The sequence below is a fragment of the Rhinatrema bivittatum genome, chromosome 1 (assembly GCF_901001135.1).
Source record: "Rhinatrema bivittatum chromosome 1, aRhiBiv1.1, whole genome shotgun sequence".
NCBI lineage: Eukaryota > Metazoa > Chordata > Amphibia > Gymnophiona > Rhinatrematidae > Rhinatrema > Rhinatrema bivittatum.
In genome coordinates, this window is record NC_042615.1 from 621350591 (window position 1) to 621371399 (window position 20809).

General features: G+C 48.5%; 1 protein-coding gene across 1 annotated transcript in view; it reads left to right on the top strand.

Moving 5' to 3' along the window:
• The window catches only part of REEP5 (receptor accessory protein 5), a 66676-nt gene extending 49725 nt beyond the window's left edge, over positions 1–16951 (top strand). The window contains exons 4-5 of the mRNA XM_029571585.1: positions 7308–7476; positions 16454–16951. Coding sequence (XP_029427445.1) covers positions 7308–7476; positions 16454–16503 — 219 coding nt within the window. The 3' untranslated portion in view covers positions 16504–16951. The remainder of the gene's footprint in view (positions 1–7307; positions 7477–16453) is intronic.
• Positions 16952–20809: the final 3858 nt, after the last annotated feature.

The following is a 20809-nucleotide window of genomic DNA, read 5'->3' on the forward strand; positions in this document are numbered from 1 at the left end:
TTGAAGGATGGCACTGCGGTTCTGACATAGCGGTTTAACCTCGTCCCATTGGAAGCAATTCCTTTACACAGAGTGTCTGGCTGTATTCGAAATGTGAGGGAACCTATAAAAGGTGGCTAAGCTGAGTGAGGAGAAGTCCTTGTTAAAAGCTGCCCTCCCTGTACTTATTGCTTTCAGATTCCTTAATTGCTTCCTGACTTGGACTGTGGCTGGATAGTCCTCTTGGAAGGACTGGAACCCCTCCACTGGAGAAATACTGTAAATGCGGTGAAACTGCAGGTTTCCACTGGATAATTGTACTGTTTTTTCCAGGGGCTGTAAACTGTAACACTTTAATTATAGATGGCCTGACGGTGCAAAAATGACTGGACAGGATTGTAAGCCGCACGGAGCAGGGAGGGTCTCTTATGTGTTGCATACATTTAGTGGTGGTATAGAAATTATTAGGAATAGCAGTAGTGCACTGTTTTATCATGTGGGCTTGGTCCAATAGAATATTTTAATTCTGAAAAACCTAGAAAGGTGTGTTAGATCTTGAAGCTAGAACAGAAGCCTGTAGATAATCAAGTGTAATGCACTATTTAAACAGAAAAATAATTTATTTTTAACCTAATGACAAGAGGTAATGTATAATATTTTTATTATTGTGTTCGATGGAACACCATGCTGGTAGAAATCAGATTGGAAAGAGACATCAAAACATTCAGAAAAAATGTAAAAACATGGCTATTTAAGCAAGCATACCACAAAGAGAACCAAGAGTAGAACCCAGGAAACTGTTAGTTGCGGTCAAGCAAATGCCCACACAAACACACTCCTTCCTTCTTAAAGTGTGTCTTCTCTCCTATATTCTAATTCCCTCCTTTATCTTCAGCTACAAAGAACTAAAATTAAGTAACACCAAACTTTTAGCAGAGTTAGACTAGACATAACTTATAACACTCACCAAATAGTACTTATTATGATATAATGTTACAGTATTTTTGATGGCACCTGTTTAAGAGTTAGAATTCCAGACACTTTGTGCAACATAGTTTTTGTGCCTTGTTGTGAACCGTTGTGATGGTGCCTGCTTAACGACGGTATAGAAAAGATTTTAAATAAATTAAATAAATAATCATTTATGTTGAACTGGGTGCTAAGAGGAAAGATGGACTTGAAATCCCAGGAAGTAAATAAAAAGAACATACCATCTGAGTATATTTCAGAATGTGATTAGGTCATCACACATACTCGCAGAAACTTGTTCCCTTGAATTTACATCATCTACGCCTTGTTCTTGCAGGATCCCGGATGTGGCTGCCTGTGTGTTTCTGCAGTATGACACTGTAATGCCTGATAGAATGAAAGACGTTATTGAAATCCACATTATGCATGCTTCCCTTTGGCATTTTCTTTAAGACAGTTGAGCCAGAATTCCCCAGGGCAGCTGTTCTGTGTATCACCACTCTTGTCAACAAAAAAAAGTCACAAGGAGGAAACTGGCCAGATTTTACAAAATAAAATGTAACAGAACCGGTCCCCCTGTTCATTTCTCATGTTTACCTTGAGCACAAATAAAGTGCTCTGTGTCATTTCCTAGTGTGTAGACAGATGGACTCAGGACCAATGGGTATAGTGTACACCTGCTAGCAGTTGGAGACGGATCAGATTTCAATCTGACGTCAGCCCCTAGTACATATACCCCTGCAGGAAGTGCAGCTCTTCAGTATTTTCCGTCTCCATAGCACTTAGGGACTATCTGCACGCTCTCGCAGCGTTTGAACAAATTCAAAGTAGAAAACCAAAATTAAAGGGGAAAACCTACCTGAAGACGAGCCCTGCTCTCCTGCGGCGATACCCTCGGGTCCCTCCCTCAGTTGAGATTCCTGAGGTGATTTCCGTGGTCCCTCGGAGGTGAGCCTCGGTCCGGCGGCTGAATCGCAGCGAGGACCTAGCCCTCGATCCTCGGGCGCAGCTGAGAGGCAGCGGGTGCACCCCTCGAGCGCGGCGGTGAAGGTATTGGCCCTCTCCCCCCGCAGCCGGAGACCGCCTGGAACGAAACCGGGAAGCGCCGAAGACAAGGTAAGGTGGAAATCTGCTGTTTGAATCCGGTCTCCGAGGATCGAGGAGAAGCACAGGTCACCGACGGAACCAGTGCCACCGGGTTGATCCGCCCTAGCAGGGCCAGGCCCCGGCCATTTCCAAGGGTCTACCCACGTGGAGACCCTCTGAGGAGGTCGCCATATTTACCCGCATGCTTGCCGTCGCCATCTTGGCCCTATTCGCCGCGCCGCCCACCGTTCGATCGGAGCGCACAAATCGAGCTAAGCGCACAAAAATCCTTGTGCGCATAAGTTGCACGCACAAAGCCGGGCACATATCTACGGCTAGGCGCATATCTGCGCGCACTGGAGCACAGAAGAGCTTACGCGTCCACAGACATGGCACCTCCAGAAACAGGAATAAAAGCTCAAGGCCTCTGTCCTGCATGCCACATCAGAGCCGCACAGAACGAGGAGGCAGATGCCCTGTGCACACACTGTGAGGAGGCCCTGGGAGATCCAGGGCCCAGTGCTAGCTCCTCAGGGGGTACCCCAGACCTAGCAGGCCCCAGTGGGTGTCCCCCCCCCACAGACGGGGACCCCCAGAGAACCTGCGCCCCTCAACTTAGACACAGCGTCGATATCTTGGGTGGAGTTATTCAAGGGGATTCATGCCTTTTGTCAAGGTGCAAACTGCACCTCTGGCTGATCAGCCACATGCTCCACCGGAGGACCCTCATGCCCCAAGACCCTCGAGGCCTAGGCACAGGCTCCCACCACCCAGAAGCCCAACCTACGAGGACACGGACTTCTCCGAAGAGGAAGTTGAGCCCCTGGAAAAGAGGAAACTCCCCTCGGGGACAGAGCCACACCGAACCATGAGACGCTTCTTCACAAAGGACGAGCTCCCGGACCTCGTATCCCAATGTCTAATGGAACTCGCTATCCCGAGCCAAGGCACCTCGGGGGAACCTAGAACGAACCCCCTGCTGGAGGGTCTTCGCCAGACATCTCACCATTTTCCTCTCTTACAGGCGGCACAACAGCTAATTGACCTGGAATGGAATGTCCCGGAGTCAACATTCAAAGGGGGATGAGCCTAGTCAGCCATGTATCCCCTGGACCCAGCGACCAAGGAGCTTCTGGCATGCCCTAGAGTGGACGCCATAGACTGCGCGGTCGCCAAGCGCACTTCCATCCCAGTGGAGGGAGGAGCGGCGCTCGAGGACGCACATGACCGGCGCCTGGAAGTCATCCTAAAACAGTCATTTGAAGTTGCAGCCATGTCACTGCAGATTGCGGCCTGCTGCACTGTGGTGACACGTGCCTGCCTATCACAAGCCAGGAACAACACTCCAGGAGAAGACATGGAACCAGCAGTATCATTCCTCACTGACGCTGCCTCCGATCTAGTGCGCACAGCAGCTAGAGCAGTGGCGGCCAGGAGACGTCTCTGGCTTCGAAGTTGGTCAGCTGACGCCTCTTCCAAGATGCGCCTCACGAGGATGCCCTTCAAAGGATCCCTCCTGTTCGGCAGCGAACTAGAGAAACTGGCCAACAAATGGGGCGACTCCCCATTACCACGCCTGCCGGAAGACAAGACTAAGAGAAACCAGTGTCCCTTCCACAGGTCCGCCAGGGGCAGAAGCTCACAGAGCTTCAACCCTTACAAGAGCAACTATCAAGCACCCCGCCCTACAGGCAGGAACCAGTCCTTTCGGACCAAGCACAACAAGAGAGGAGCCAGCTCGGGGACAGGCCCCGGCTGCGCCCCACAATGAGAATCAGCCGACCCATCCAAGGGAAGAAGCCATAGGGGGCAGGCTAGCCCTATTCTACCGCAGATGGGTCGAGATAACTTCGGACAAGTGGGTCCTAGCCATCATCCGGGAGGGGTACTACCTGGATTTCCTTCGAACCCCTCCGGACAGGTTCGTGGAATCCCCCTGCCACAACCTCCTCAAGAGGGCGGCAGTGAAAGCTACTCTATCCAGACTTCTGGCCCTCGAGGCCATAACCCCGGTGCCTACACTGGAAATGAATACTGGACATTACTCCATCTACTTCGTCGTAGCAAAGAAAGAGGGTACATTCAAACATTTCCTGGACCTCAAGTCTGTCAACCGCCACCTAAGGATCCCCCGCTTCCGCATGGAAACCCTACGATCATACGCGCAATACAACCAGGAGAGTTCCTCACATCCCTGGATCTTTCGGAGGCCTACTTACACATCCCAATTCATCAGGAGCACCAGCGCTACCTACGCTTCAAGGTCCTGGATCGTCACTATCAGTTCCGGGCACTACCCTTCGGGTTAGCGACAGCACCTTGGACGTTCACCAAGGTAATAGTAGTGGTGGCGGCAACACTGAGGAAGGAAGGAATCCTCGTTCACCCTTACCTAGACAATTGGCTGATCAGGGCAAAGTCACCAGAGGAAAGACACCAAGCGACCAGCAGAGTGATAACACTACTGGAAAGCCTAGGATGGGTGGTCAACACAAACAAAAGCTCCCTACAGCCCTCACAGTCGCTGGAATACCTAGGAGTCCGATTCGACACCAAGGAAGACCAGGTCAGCTTGACCCCCACAAGGAGATCAAAACTGCGGAACCGGCTGCAGCCCCTGCTTGAGCGTTCCTCGTCCCACAGCATGTCCTCTGACTGATGGCATCCACACTGGAAGTGGTGCCATGGGCGCAAGCCCATATGAGGCCCCTACAACGCTCACTTCTATCGCGGTGGAGCCCACGGTCCCAGAACTACACCGTACGCCTACCACTCGCGGGTAGAATCCGTACCCAGCTACGGTGGTGGCTGCAGACCAGCCACATGAGCCGGGGATCAAGACTATCCTCCCCAACCTGGATCCTGCTCACCACAGATGCCAGTCTACACGGATGGGGAGCCCACTGCGAAGAGTTAACTGCCCAAGGACGGTGGAACGCAGAAGTGGCGGGATGGAACATCAACCGCCTGGAAGCGCGGGCAGTCAGTCTAGCCTGCCTGCGGTTCGCCCACAGACTCAGAGACAAAGCGGTCAGGGTGATGTCAGACAACGCCACGACTGTGGCTTACATCAACAGACAGGGCGGGACCAGAAGCCAACAGGTGTCTGTAGAAATAGACCTCCTGATGACGTGGGCGGAAGCAAACCTCCAGGAGATCTCCGCCGTCCACATCGCCGGGAAAGACAACATCACGGCAGACTTCCTCAGCAGGGAAAGTCTAAACCCAGGAGAATGGAAGCTGTCGTCCACAGCCTTCCAGATGATAGTGAACCGGTGGGGGACCCCAGACATGGATCTTCTAGCAAACAGATCCAACGCTCAAATACCCAGATACTTCAGCCGCAGGCGAGATCTGCAGTCTCAGGGGATTGATGCCCTGGTACGGACCTGGCCACTGGGGACCCTGCTATACGCCTTCCCGCCGTGGCCCTTGCTGGGAGCAATCATACAGTGACACAGGGGTCTAGTCCTTCTGGTGGCGCCAGATTGGCCAAGAAGACCCTGGTACGCAGACATGAGAAGACTACTGGCAGGGAATCCACTACCCCTGCCCCCACACAGAGACCTACTACAAAAAGGTCCGATCCTTCACGAGGACCCAGCTCAATTCTCTCTTACGGTCTGGCCATTGAGAGGGCCCGCCTGAGAGAGAGCGGATACTCGGGGGCGGTAATAGATACTCTCCTCCGAGCACACAAGTTCTCCACATCTCTAACTTACATAAGGATCTGGAGAGTTTTTGAGGCCTGGTGCGAAGACCACAATGTCAGGCCACGCTCCTCCAATGTCCCCGTGATCCTGGAATTCTTACAGAGTGGACTACAGAAGGGTCTGTCCCTCAACTCCATCAAGGTACAAGTGGTAGCATTGTCATGCTGCGGCTCCAGGAGCGAGGGCAACATCATAGCCTCGCACCCAGATGTATCACGCTTCCTGAAAGGAGTCAAACACATTCGCCCACCACTAAAGTGGCCAGTACTTCTATGGAACCTCAACCTCGTCCTGGAGTTCCTAGCGGGATCCGCCTTCGGACCCCTCCAAGGTCTGTCCCTCCGTCTCTTAACCTTAAAGACTGTGTTCTTCGGCCCGCCACATCTCGGAACTACAAGCACTGTCCTGACGTGAACCATTCTTCAGACTCACCCCAGGATCCATCCAACTACGCACGGTGCCCTCATTCCTTCCCAAAGTGGTCTCACACTTCCACCTTAAACAAACCATCTCACTACCAATGATGGATAGCTTGAAGAATTCGGAAGAAGCCCGTAGTCTACGCCACCTCAGCATCGGCAGACTCCTATCCAGATACCTGGAAATGGCGGAACCGGTACGAAAGACGGACCACCTTTTCGTCCTTCGCAGCGGAAAGAGGCAAGGAGAAGCGGTCTCGTGGGCAACCATTGCCCACTGGATCAAAGAAGTCATCAAGGCGGCCTACGTAGAAGCTGGAAAACCCCACCTGTAGAGGTCAAGGCCCATTCTACCAGAGCCCAGGCGGTATCCTGGGCAGAAACTAGAATGTTGTCACCTGCCGAGATCTGCAGGGCGGCAACGTGGTCCTCCATCCATACCTTCTCCAGATTCTACCGTCTGGATGTGCAGGCTCAGGAGGACACGGCATTTGCAAGGGCAATTCTAAATGGACCATGGGCAGCCTCCCACCCAGTTCAGGAGTAGCTTTTATATATCCCATTGGTCCTGTGTTCATCTGCTACACGCTAGGAAATGGAGAAATTACTTACCTGATAATTTCGTTTTCCTTAGTGTAGACAGATGGACTCAGCATCCCACCCTTGGCTGCCGTTATACATGGGTTTTGTCAATGAATCAAGGGTAAGCCATGTTTTCATCCACCCTACTGGGTGTCGACGCTTTCCGGTTGAGTACACTGGCAGTCTCCAGCTATAGTCAATCAACCAGTTCAAGTTAATCTAGTTAATCATGTTTTAAACGTTCTAACAAATTATGAAGTTATTGAAGTTAATCATATTATTAAGTTAATCAATCAGTCAGTCACACATATATCCACAATTGCTATTCGAGGAGAATACTGAAGAGCTACACTTCCTGCAGGGGTATATGTACTAGGAGCTGACGTCAGATTGAAATCTGATCCGTCTCCAACTAACAGGAGTACACTATACCCATTGGTCCTGAGTCCATCTGACTACACTAAGGAAAACGAAATTATCAGGTAAGTAATTTCTCCATTTTTTTTTTTCCCTTGTGGTGACGCTGGTTTCTGACGTGCTCTTTTCTGGTTCTGTGCAGTGTGGCTTCCTGGTCTGGTGCATGACCCCGCACCCCGCCAACGGTGCAGAGATCATTTACAGGCGCATCATTCGCCCCTTCTTCTTGAAGCACGAGTCTCAGATAGACCACGTGGTGAAGGACCTGAAAGACAAAGCAGGGGAGACTGCAGACACCTTTGCCAAAGAAGGTAAATGGCTGAGCCAGTGGAGTCTGTCGTGGGGCTGGGTGGAAATGCTGCAATAACATGGGGGTGCGATTGGGGAAATCAGACATAAAGCATGACTCTGGGCACCAAAGGGTTGATTAGTTTTCTCCAGTGGCAAGGAATGCTCTGGGGAATTCAAGCTGCTGTTTATTCTTTGTTTTTGGCACTAAGTCTTGATGAGCACTGCTTTAAGATTGTGTCTCTGATTCCTAGCTCTGCACATGCCTGCCCACAGATGTCAGGTACATGGAAATAGCTCAGGGATAAGTTATCAGTATTGGGCCTGGCTCTAGAAAAGACGTCTATTTGGAGGTCTTGACACTTTTTTTTTTTTTTTTTTAATTGCAAAGAAATTATTGTGATAAAAGCAAATTATATACAGGGCCCCTCGTCTGCTATGATTCTAAGGTTGTGGTAAGGGCCACAAAATTCATCCCTTGCCACGGAGTTGGCCAATCTTGGGCAAATTGCCACGGGAGATGGGAGCTCTCTCAGAAGAGAAGCATTGGTGGCAGTGGAACAACGCATGGCTCCTCTCAGCGGTTCCTCTCCCTTCCTGAGAAAAAGCAGTGGTGGCGGTTTGATGGTGCAATGTTTCCCCCCTGCTCCCCCCCCCCCCCGCCCTTCAGTTATCTGCTCCTATCGTAAAACAAGTGGAGGAGGATGGGGCCTTGCAGCTGCTCCAGTGCGTCGTCCCTCCTCCCTTGCTGGGGCCTGAATGTTGCACTTTGAATCATGTGGTTCAAAGCACAGTGCTCGGACCCCAGCAGGGGAGGAGGGAAGGATATCTACCTATATATCTATCTCTCTATCTATCTCAATATTCAGCCGCAGAGCATCTAGTTAAGTTAGTTGGATATACCTATCCAGCTAACTTTAGAACAGCTCTACAGTGTGACCAGAATTAGCCGCATAAGTTATATGGCTAGAATTTAGCCGTATATAGCTTCAAATATTGCCACTTTGTCACTTAACTGAAAAGTCTATCCCTGTAAATGGCTTCTGAATATCGACCTCATAATTACTTTGTTAGGCAATGGCAAGAGATAATGTATAGGGGAGATAAAATAAAAAATTCTAATGTAACTTACTTTCTCCATCAACAAGCAGACAAGAATTAGCCATAATGAGTGGGTGGTGATATCCAATGATGCCAATGTAAACCCAGCTTTCAGAGTTGAGTAAAAATGTTATGAGTATGTGCAGGAATTGCTGCGTGTGCATTCTGCCTCGTGAGCCCCTCAGCCTTTCTTCGTGCAAGCTACCACACAGACCTGTCCCAGTTTGTCTTTTTTGCATCTGGTGGTTTTTGGCCTTGGTGCTCTTTTACTGACTAGTTGCTTTTTTAGAGTTTTTTGCAGCTGCTTTGGCAGCCTATCAAACACAACTTTTAAGTTCTAACAAAACAAAAGTTAGACCAGTATGCAATAGCCGAAGGTCAAAAAGTCTTTGCTCAGCAGCATCAAGGCCTGCATCTGTGGACACCGAATGTCCATTGTGGATACATCCGCCATTTGCTATCGATGCCTAGGCCTAGACCATGACTTCTCTGACTGCTCGGCTGTGGGTGGCTGTCCTCTAGGGTACAATGAAAAATGGAGGCCCTAAGGAAGATGCTGGTAAAAGCCTGAAGCCTTGGCGCTAGGCTGAGCAGAAGAACCACTCCTTGCCGAGGAGCAAGGCTTCATCAGGCACTTGGTGCAGAAAAATGAGACAGGAACTCTTTCCTCGCTCTCCCTCCAGCACGGGAGAGCCCCTGCTCCCCTTTCCTATGGCACCAGTTCCTGGATCTGCCAAAGGTCAGGAGTTCAACATGGTGCAGAAGCTTGTGATGAAGGGCGAGGTGCTGAGAAGAGCATCTAAACAACGCAAGGGACCCCTTTCAGGGCCATCTCCCTCAGAGCTGAAGTAGGCTTCACTGCATCGGGCCTCTCCTTGATGCCTAGGCAGGAGATAGCCTCATCTGTGCTGGTTTCATCATCCTTTATGGCATGGAAGATCACCATGGCACTGAGTGAGGCCAACCAGGGCACTGTCTGTGTCATTGGTGCGGAGTTCATATGCCAGAGCACAATCTACACACATGGCGTAGCATGTTAAAGCACTGTAAATGGTGTTGAAGCAAAGCACATAAGCCCAAGAGTCCCACTGCTAGTGCTGTGGTGTAGAAGAATATGCTGCAAGGACCATTCAAGGACCAATGCACCATTTGATGGGATTTGTCAATGCAGCTGGCATGGAGAACCTGAGAGCTGGCAACTTCCATAGTAGATGCAGGTACCAGAGCACTAAGTTGCTTTCCTGGCAACTTTTACTGAAGATGAACCAATCTGGGTGTCTGAATAGGATATCTCTCCTCCAACTCTGGTGCAAAGGGACTCTTAGCCTGTGAGAGTTACTGAAGAATTTCTTTGATTTCTTAAGCCCCAAAGCTGGAGAGGGAGATTAGAACCTCACCTTTACAAAATGGAGGAAATTTTTCCACACCTATAGGGTCACCCAGTGTCCTGCACTGGTATGAATCTCTCCTCAAAGACCTTCCAAGCGTTGGCAGTGAATCCTTATCATGAGGTAGTAAATTGCTCTTCTCCAGGGAAGTCCGCTCATAAATTGGAAGGGGGAAGAAGTGGGATCAGTTCATTCTAAGTTCCTACCAAACGTTTCTCCCTTAGACCAGTGGAGATTATCTCCTTGGTCACTCCCATTGGGGGTTGAGGCTTTTGGCTCAGTGTTCTCCTGTGGTTGGGGCAGAAAGAAGATTCCGTAGGGATTCCTTGCCACAACATGCCTCTTCTCCAGAGGATCTCTGCTACTCCATGCTCTTGGATAAACTGACAAAGGTGCTGTCATCCATGTTAGATGTCTTTGGGCTTCTTCAGTTCCTTCAACCTCCAGTGAACTCTTTTGTGTATATCCCGGTTCACAAACTCCTCAAGGGACCTGCAGATGAGGATGTGGCAGATGCCAATATTTTGTCTTTCGCTAGCCTGAAAGTTGGAGTTGAAGTACAGAATCTAAGCATCCCCCTACTTTGGGGTTATTTGGAGTGGTTCAAATACTACACCACTCTGTAGTGATGGTGTCAGCATTGAAGCATGCTAATCACATTTGTGATCACTCCCACTTGCCTCCTGGGAAGGATCCAAATGTTTTGGATGAATTTGGAGAAAATGCCCTCCAGGAGTCTGTGCCAAGTGCCTGTATTGTAGCTCACCAGCAATTACATAGTGCAGTATTTGCACCAATGCATGCAAAAGCTAACACCTTTTGAAGGAATCAACAGAAACAGTAGATGGACTTCTGTCAAGTAGTGGAAGACAGGAAGGGATGTTGTAAACACCTAATCCGTTCCATTTACAAAGCTTTTGACGTCATGGCCAAGATGTTGGCCGCTTCGTTGGCACTCAACAGCTCACGTGGTTATGAGCAAGTGGCTTCAAGGGGATATGCATAATCTTCTAGTAAATGTTCCATGCACAGGGGACAACTTTATATGATGACAAAGTTCTAGAGATGTGGCTCTAAGGAGTGTCCATTGAACCTACAATTGTTATCAGCTGTGGTGGGGGACCAGCCGGTGTCTGCCCAATGATAGAATTTTTCCTACAACCATCCATTCTTCTAAAGAGGTCGCTTTTGCTCTTTGCAATGCCATGAAGTAGAATGCACATGCAGGAACTCCCGCACATGCTCAGGAAAGTCTTTCCTAAACTCTGAGAGCTGGGTCCATGTCTGCACATTCGGATGACGTCACCCATATGTTATGGCTAATTGATCCTCCAGTGTCAATGGAGTGCCCTTCTGCGGGTAAGCAAACTTGCTTTTCTTCTCCCTTCTAAGGTAGGGGGACCCATAGTGAACCTAACAAGCCTTTTAGGGGATATTGGAGTGCAAATTATTATCTTTACTTTATAATAGTCCTATCAGTGGTGTAGGACCAAATGAAATTTGTCTCAAGTTCTGGCTTTACTCTTTCTTCTTCTTTCCAGTTCATGTAACCTAACAAAATAGCACTTCACTATTAACTTATAGTGGAGTTAGTCACTATAAAGCTCAAAACCCTTGTGCCAAGGCAGGCCTCCCTGGTACAGCACTCTATCAGAGGCAAATGGTGGTTCCTTGTTTAACTTGGCACAGGTCCTTAATCCACTCCCTGTTCCTGTTCACTAGAAAATCCACTGCTGTTCAGGGCCCAAAATCCATGTTTGATCTAGGTGGGGCAGGATTTTACTTCTGCTAATGTGAACTGCTGCATGTTAATAGTGCTGTAGTAAACTTAAGAAAGAATTAATTATATTTCAGTATTTATATAGAACTATATGCCAGAATGGAATTAGAAGCATTTAAGCATTTTCAGAAAACTTAGATGCCAGCAAGAGGAAACAAATCTTTATTTTTGTACTCTTTTTCTTTTAATCTGTTTGTTTTCACATTTTCCCCTTCCTTTCTTCTGCAGCCCAGCAGAGGCTTCCAGGCCTGAGCAGCAGCTTCTCTTCCTCCTCCTCCTCCTCTGAGGTTCTATCCCCTGCTCCAGGTTCTCCACCCAGACCCAGCTCCTCACTTGGACCCAAATTTGATGGTGGCTTTTCCACCTAAAGCTGGCTCTGGCTCCTCCTCTCAGCACTAGGTCTGATCTCTGTAGCAGGTGCCAGGTGTGAAACTTTAGGTTCAGAAGCAATCTGATGCTCAGGTTTTTGCCAGCTCTTCACTAGGGTATTTTACAAGAAGTAACATACAGGTACAATAGATCTCTTTTCCAAAGAGCTTCCAATGAACGGGGCTGATGCAATATAGTGCGCTCAGCCTAGCGCACAGCTTGATGCATGTTTTGAACGTGCTAGAATAACTCTTGATGTACTAATGGGTTCAGCGTGTCCAAACCAGCACATAGCTAATAGCACTCATCACATGTAAATGCCATGTAGACAAGGCTATTACCTATTACCCCGGCACGCATGTTTTAACATGCAAAAATGCTGGCGTTAAGTTTTTAAGTGCCCCAAACCGTCACCAAAAAGCAAAAACTGCTTATCTGTGGTTCTTCCTACTTAATATTGTCGTGATACTAAGTAGGAGGAACCACAGAAAGCAGCATCAGGAAAAAAGAAGTCTTAAGGGCGGTCAGATTAGGAAAACGGATGCTCTATTTACGAGTGGTTGTGTGCCGGTTAGGAAAATGGACGCTTGTAAATTGAGTGGCTGTTTTCCTAACCTGCGCCAGCCACGTCTCTTGGACACCCGATGACAAGGACACACTAGGGACGTACAACTGATCCCTAGCGCATCCTTTTTAGAGTGACACCTCGTTATCGTATAGAATCATGCGCCCGGGAAAGGTGGAGGGGAAACGGACCCTCAATACCAGTGCCCATTTTTGGCGCGCTTGTAGTGCTTGGGCCCCAAAGTGGATATCTGAGACAATAGGACATAAAGAGCCCGTTACTGAAAGCGCACTGAATACTCGATAGCCAGGATAAGTCACTGATCCGGTTATCTATTAGCCAGCTTGATAGTGGGTGTGCAGTGGGCGGAGCTGGACGGTGCTACTTAGCCAGATAACTTATGCAGCTAAGTAGTGAGATTTAGCCTTAGCCAGATAAGTTATTTGGGTAAGTTATACCTGCCAACAAGCTAGGGCCCAATTTTTAAAGTTATCAGGCTATGAAACCTAGCCAGATATACAACAAAAAAAACAGAGCAAAATCTCGAATCATCAATACCACAGAAACCGTGGGAAGCCGGTTTCTGCCGAAAGCTTGAGTGGAGGCCCCTGATGAGGGCATCAGTGGATGCCGAAATATTGGCAGTGTTGGAATTATGTTTGAGCATCTTAGTTTGAGCAGTTCATTAAGCTAAGTGACATTCAGGTTTTTTAAAAATATTTTTCAAGAATTAATAAGAATAAAAAAATATTTTTTGTAATTATAAAATGGTAGGGATGCTAAATTTATGATACAGGTTGAAGCCCATTGCAGGCAAGAGCCTGTAGATTAAAAATCAGCACCGATTCTTTTGAAGGGAAAAGTATCAGATTAAATTTTAAAAGAAAAGAAAAAAAGTTTAAAAACTTACAGGTCGATCCAGTAAAGTGTGCTCCGTCGGAGCGCACTGTCACCCTGCTCTGGACGCGTGTTTTCCCTTACCCCTTATTCAGTAAGGGGAGGAAAACACGCGGCCCACCCGCGGCACCTAATAGCGCCCTCAACATGCAAATGCATGTTGATGGCCCTATTAGGTATTCCTGAGCGATCCAGTAAGTAAAATGTGCAGCCAAGCCGCACATTTTACTCTAAGAAATTAGCGCCGCCCAAAGGTCGGCGCTAATTTCTTCCGGCGCCAGGGAAGTGCACAGAAAAGCAGTAAAAACTGCTTTTCTGTGCACCCTCCGACTTAATATCATAGCGATATTAAGTCCGAGGTCCCCAAAAGTAAAAAAAAAAAAAAAAAAAAAAAAAAAATTTTGAATTTGGCCCGCGGCTGTCGGGCCGAAAACCGGACGCTCAATTTTGCCGGCATCCAGTTTCCGAGCCCGTGGCTGTCAGCGGGCTCGAGAACCGACGCCGGCAAAATTGAGCGGTGGCTGTCAAACCCGCTGATAGCCGCCGCTCCAGGCCAAAAGGAGGCGCTAGGGACGCGCTAGTGTCCCTAGCGCCTCCTTTTCCTCGTTTGCACCGCGTCGCCTAATTTAAATACTGGATCGCGCGCGCCGGGAGAGCGGGCGTTAGTCCGCTCTCCCACGGACTTTACTGGATCGGGCTGTTAGCCGGATGTGCCATCCAGCTAAATTACAAGACATATTCAGAGGCACGGCTATGCCTCTGAATATCCCCGTATAAGCTGCTACTTAGCTGGATATAACTTAGCTGGTATAACTTTTCTGAATAACTTAACCGGATAAGAGCGAATATCGCTAATTATCCGGTTAAGTTAACCAGATAGGTTGTGCTGCCCACCCATATTTTATACGGGTATTCAGATAGCTAGATAAGTGACCTATCCAGCTATCTGGTGGCCGCTGACTATAACTGGATATTCAGCGGCTGCTAGGTGACTGGAAAAGTCCTACTTATCTGGGCTTTCTGTATTGGGCCCAAAGTGATTTATTCAAAGTCACAAGCAGTGACTGTGAAGGAAGTGGAATTTGAACCTAGTTCTCAGCCAGTTACTCTAAATATGAGGCTATCCTTCTCCCTTGTGTGTAAAATAAGTATTTTGGAAGCTGTGATTTATTGATTTGTTTGTTTGTTTTTTTGAGTTATCGAAACAATTTAGTATATGAATGCCATTGTACATTGATTATCTGTTGCGCCTTGTGGGTGCCTTCACGATATTCTCAAGCTGCTCCAGATGGCATCTGAAGAAGAGCAAATGCACATCAGTATGTAAATTTGTTTTTCTCAGTCCAATAAAGATGTCACTACTTTCAAAGTATCCAGGTTTTCCAGGGCAGCAGGAAGTGCTTCCTTCCATCAGGCTGATGCAGTATAGTGCACGGCTTGCACGCGCGTCCAAAACCCCTCATGCGATAAGGGGATTAGTGCGTCCAAAAAGCACGTGGCTAATAGCGGTCATCACATGTAAATTCATGTTGATGTGGCTACTAGCTATTTACCCCCCCCCCCCCCCCCCCCCCCAGGCAAAAAATTGTCGCTTGGCCACAGCACCCATTTTAGTGCTACAAATTTAATGCCTGCCCTGGAGCAGGCGTTAAAGCTTGCGGTGCTCAAGGGCTGACGAAAAAAACCCCAAAAATCCTGCTTTCTGTGATTCCTCCTATTAGTATCCTAGTAATACTAAATAGGAGGAACCACAGAAAGCAGAATTATGTCCCGCTGAAGGGCTAACAAAAAAAAAAAACCCAGTCCTTTCTAAGGTTCCTCGTAGGGGGGAACCACGAAAAGCAGCATCCCCAAGGTCTGGCTGAATTGGAACCCCCTGCTGCCAGTGAGTGATGGAGTAAATACATTAATATTAAGTGTTGGGCACTTGATATTCATTTATTCACTCTTTCACTTCCTGCCGATTGGTCCTTTCACAGTCACATGTCGGTGAAAAAGGACCAATCAGGAAAAGCCCTGCTGGTGGTGGGGAGGGAGCTCTGGCCAGGCTGCTCTAGACGCACAGCCACTTCTCCTGGGTGCCCGATGCAGAGCGCTAGGGCCGCTCAAATTTGGACGCACGTTTTTTTTATGCGCTGATATTGCATTGGCCTGTCTGTGAGGGATCTGCTGGCTCAACAGAACAATAAAGCATATGTCTGACCATTCCTGCTGGCTAGAACTTGGCTCCTGCCTGAAGAAATACGTCAGCCTGCAGCAGCTCCCGACAGTGGGGATAGATTCATACTGCCACCGGATGAGTTGCTGGATACTTATAGGATTCTGGGGTGGAGGGGTGTCCAAAGATGCAGTAACTCTGCCTGACTGGCTTGGCTGGCTCTCTCTCTTTCCCCTGCCCCAGGGCAGCATGCCTAGAGCAACGCGACAAAAGCAGTGCAGTCCTTTTTTCAAATTGAAAAACGTGGGCTGCGGCTTGACCATGAGTTACTTCCAGTCCATGGCCCAATGTGACAGAAGAAGCCAGAGTTGGAGATTGAAAAAAATTAAAGTGGCAGTTAGCAGAATTAATTGCTTAGAAAGACAAGTTAGAGGCCTTTCAGGCAGGTCCGATTTTAGCAATTTTTAAGAGCAGATGGCAGCCCTGGTGTTCGGTGGACATTGCTGTCCGGCAGGGCTCTTGCCACAAAGCACTCCATCTCAGTGGTGGGGATGCAGGCAATGCCGTGTGTGCTTTCTGTCTCCTCTCCTTACTGAAATATGAGAATGCATCCTGCCTTTCTGTTCGGACCCCAGTGCTGTATGCGCAGCTGCTGGGGCTGCACCAGTGTGAGTGTCATGTGCCTCGCCCGGCTGTCATCCACATATTTAATGTCTGGTTTTGTTTTGTTTTGTTTCTCTAGCCAAGAGAGCCACAGTGAACCTGCTGGGCGATGAGAAAAAAGGCAGCTAAGCAGTGACTGGGCCTGAAGATGATTCTCTCTTACGGGGATGGTCACTAGGATTGTTTTAATAATGTTGCCTTGGAAACTTGTTTTGATATAAAAGGAATGTGTTGTCTTAGTTTTGCTTCCTTTTTTTTTTTTTTTTTTTTGCTGTTTTCTATATTGAAAGTAAGTGTGTTTTTATTTAAATGTAATGCAGCAGGCAGTGTCTTAAACTTCTGGAAAACTTACTTCATCTATGTGTGAGGGGCAAACCTTTTTAACCTATATTGTCTCATTGTAAGAACTGAAGCCTTGCCAGACTGGGTCAGACCAAAGGGCCACTGAGCCCAGCATCCTGCCTCTGACAGTGGCAAGCAGGCGATGGATGTAGAAGTGTCCTTCCTGTTTCCTAGCCGTCATGGTTTGGGCATTGTGCATTGAAAAGGCAGAAATAAAATAAAGTGATATACCCTCTGGGCCGTCCACTTTACTGCTTGGTGTACAGGTGGAAAACTTGTATCTGTAACTGAATTTCTGTCTTAAGATTGAGGTTAAACTGATTTGATGGTGTACAGATTTAGGGAGGGATTGTATCTTTCTAAGTACTGAAAGAATCCAGCCACTGTCTGTGATGAAAATACAGGGACCCATATTTGCATGTGGAGGCCTCTGCCCCTGAAACTCTGTGCATCACATCTAAAGTGCCTGAAACTAGTACACAGTTAAATTCTTTATCTTCTAATGGTTATATAAAACAGCGGAAAGCTGGGTGGAATGCCATCTTATGTTGAGGGCAGCCCTACATGGAGGGGTTGACAATGCAGACCAACTTTCACATGCTGAACCAGCAGGCACAGCTTCTGAGGAACTAGCCAGAGCCTGAAGGTAAGAAGGAAGTGGGCAGAAGTTGACCTAATAAAGAAGTATCTCTTTCCAAGGTGTAGGCACATTGAATTATTATTACACTGGCCTATGTGTAGTACAGCTCATGTTAGATGCTGTTCTGTTATGAAAATTGTTAACATGCCATAAACATTCCCAAGTTTACTGTTCTATAATGAAAAACAAGTGCTGTGCATTGCCATGTGGAAGAGCTCCAGTTTGATGGCCAAGGCAGTTGAGGTGGAAATGTAGCAAAGCCAGCCACTAGGAGTGAGGGAGTTGTGATTGTCACTGAAGGGTGATCCTGGGTGGTCAGATTCAGGGTTCATGAGTGCAGGAATCCGGAGGGAGCCTTGATGCAAGACATAATGATGGAGCGCTTTTGCTATAATGATCAGACTTTGGTATATTTACTAGGGATGTGAATCGTTTTTTGACGATTTAAAATATCGTCCGATATATTTTAAATCGTCAAAAAATCGTTAGGGCAGGAAAACCGGCACACTAAAACCCCCTAAAACCCACCCCCGACCCTTTAAATTAAATCCCCCCCCCCCCCGAACCCCCCCCCCCCCCCCAATGCTTTAAATTACCTGGGGATCCGGCGGTGGTCCAGAACGGCGGCGGTCCGGAACAGCCCCCTCAATAGAATCGTGTTGTCTTCAGCCGGCACCATTTTTCAAAATGGCCGCCGCAATATGGCGGCAGCCATAGACAAAAACGATTCGACGCAGGAGGTCGTTCCGGACCCCCGCTGGACTTTTGGCAAGTCTTGTGGGGGTCAGGAGGCCCCCCCAAGCTGGCCAAAATTTTCCTGGGAGTCCAGCGGGGTTCCGGGAGCGATTTCTTGCCGCGAATCGTTTTCGTACGGAAAATGGCGCCGGCAGGAGATCGACTGCAGGAGGTCGTTCAGCGGGGGTTCCGGACCGTCGCTGAACGACCTCCTGCAGTCGATCTCCTGCCGGCGCCATTTTCCGTACGAAAACGATTCGCGGCAAGAAATCGCTCCCGGAACCCCGCTGGACTCCCAGGAAAATTTTGGCCAGCTTGGGGGGGCCTCCTGACCCCCACAAGACTTGCCAAAAGTCCAGCGGGGGTCCGGAACGACCTCTTGCGTCGAATCGTTTTTGTCTATGGCCGCCGCCATTTTGCGGTGGCCATTTTGAAAAATGGCGCCGGCTGAAGACAACACGATTCTATTGAGGGGGCCGTTCCGGACCGCCGCCGTTCTAGACCACCGCCGGATCCCCAGGTAATTTAAAGCATTTGGGGGGGTTCGGGAGGGTGGGGGATTTAATTTAAAGGGTCGGGGTGGGTTTTAGGGGGGTTTAGTGTGCCGGCTCACGATTTTAACGATTTTTCACGATAGTTTACACACCCAAACGGCAACAATACTATTCCCTCCCCCTCCCAGCCGAAATCGATTGTTAAGACGATCGAGGACACGATTCACATCTCTAATATTTACAATGAGTGGATTAAGAAATACAGGAACAATCTCAGAGTCATTGTGAATGAAGGTTACTGGCTGGAAGTCCAAAGGAGCAAGTTTGCTTACCGTAAATGGTGTTTTCCATAGATAGCCATGCTGCTGGGATGTCCTCCGGGTGGCGGAGCTCTCTTAGGACACTGAGTCTTTTCAGTGTAGTGCACTTGCATGGATCTTCCCCCGGAGCCCTGGTCTCCCTCAGTCCATATCAAAGCAAGACAAATTGGAACAATAACTGTCTGGGGAGGCAGGAGGGTCAACATGGCTAATTCATCTATCATCTACAGAAAACACTGTTTACGGTAAGCAAACTTGCTCTTTTCCCGTAGATAAGCAGCGTGAACTAGATATGCTGTCTGGGAGTCCCCAGCTGATGTGTTGAACACCAAAATCTCTGATCATGTCCTGATGGTGAGGTCAGGTAGTGCGCTCAAGACAGTTGAAAAAGGTATGCGGACAGTTCATAACCTGTGGCCCCGCAGCCTTCAAGAAGTGCCTGATTTGAGAATCATTCTGCCCATGTCTGCGTCAGCTGCAGTCTGCCTATCTAAGCAGTAGTGTGCTGTGAACATGTGCAGCCAAGACCAGGTGGCAGCTCTGCCAATGTCTAGAATGGGTACCTCATGAAGGAGAGCAAGTGAAGCAGCCATAGCACAGACCTGGTGAGCCTTAGGGGAGGTAGACAAGGCTTCTGAACGCTTCTGATAGCAGAACTGTATGCAGTTTGAGATCCAGGAAGAAAGGGTTCTCTTAGAAACTGGAAGTCCTGGCGCATTCGATTTAAATGATACAAAAAGCTGGGAGGCTGTGCGTTCAGAGTGAGTTTGACGTATATAGTAAGTGAGTGCCCGCTTACAATCCAACGTGTGTAGTTTACGTTCGCCTTCATTGCTATGTGGCTTTGGGTAAAAAGCCGGAAGATTGGTTGAGGTGGAAAACTGACACCACTTTAGGAAGGAAGGCTGGATGCGGACGTAGCGTCACTTTGTCATGATAGAATTCTAAGTAGGGTGAGAGGTGCACCAGGGCCTGCTACTCACTGACTTATCTCGCGGAGATGAGGGCGACTAGAAATAGTACTTTCCAAGGCAGGAATCTGGAATGGCAAGTGTCCAGTGGTTCAAAGAGGGGTAGCATTAGTTGTTCCAGGACCACATTTAGATCCCATGGAACTGGAGGTTTTCAAATCTGAGGCCTGAGGCGTAAAACCCCCTTCATGAATTTGGAGATGAGCAGATGTCTCGTTGTGCAGAGAATGATAGGCTGCTATGGCACTGAGATGGACTCTGATCGATGCCATGGCTGGCCCTTTCTGGTAAAGCAGATGGATGTATTCCAGCAGTTGCTGAGGGGAACAGGTGAATGGGTCTGTCCTGTGTTCTGAGCACCAGGAGGAGTAACGGGATCACTTTCTTTGATAGTTTTGTCTGGTGGAAGGTTTTCTAGAAGAAACCAGAATATCCTGAAGTTGAAGGGAAAGGTTTAGGTGGTGGAGTACCAGCCTTTCAATCTCCATGCAGTGAGATTCAGAGATGAGTGAAGCGGGTGAAGCAGGGAGCCTCTTTCCTGTGTGAGGAGGTCTGAACTGTTGCCTAGGAGGATGGGTCAGTCCATACACGTACCACAGTTGTGTGGGCCACGCTGGAGCAATCAGTATCGGGTCCGCGTTGTCTGCGATCCATTTCTGGATTGTGCGAGCTATCAGTCGATGAGGAACGCATGCTGCGCCAGACATCAGGAACTGGGATACACTGAGCAGAAGGCTTGTATCTTTAGATTTTGTTCTGTAGCAAAAAAGATCGATGCGTGGAAGACCCCAGGTTTGAAATAGTCTTTCTGCCACACCCTGATGGAGTTCCCACTTGTGGGGGTGAAAGATTCTGCTCAGTCTGTCGGCTCTGGAGTTGTTGATGCCCGGCAGGTATGTGGCCTGTAGGGTGATGGATTTGCTCTCTGCCCAT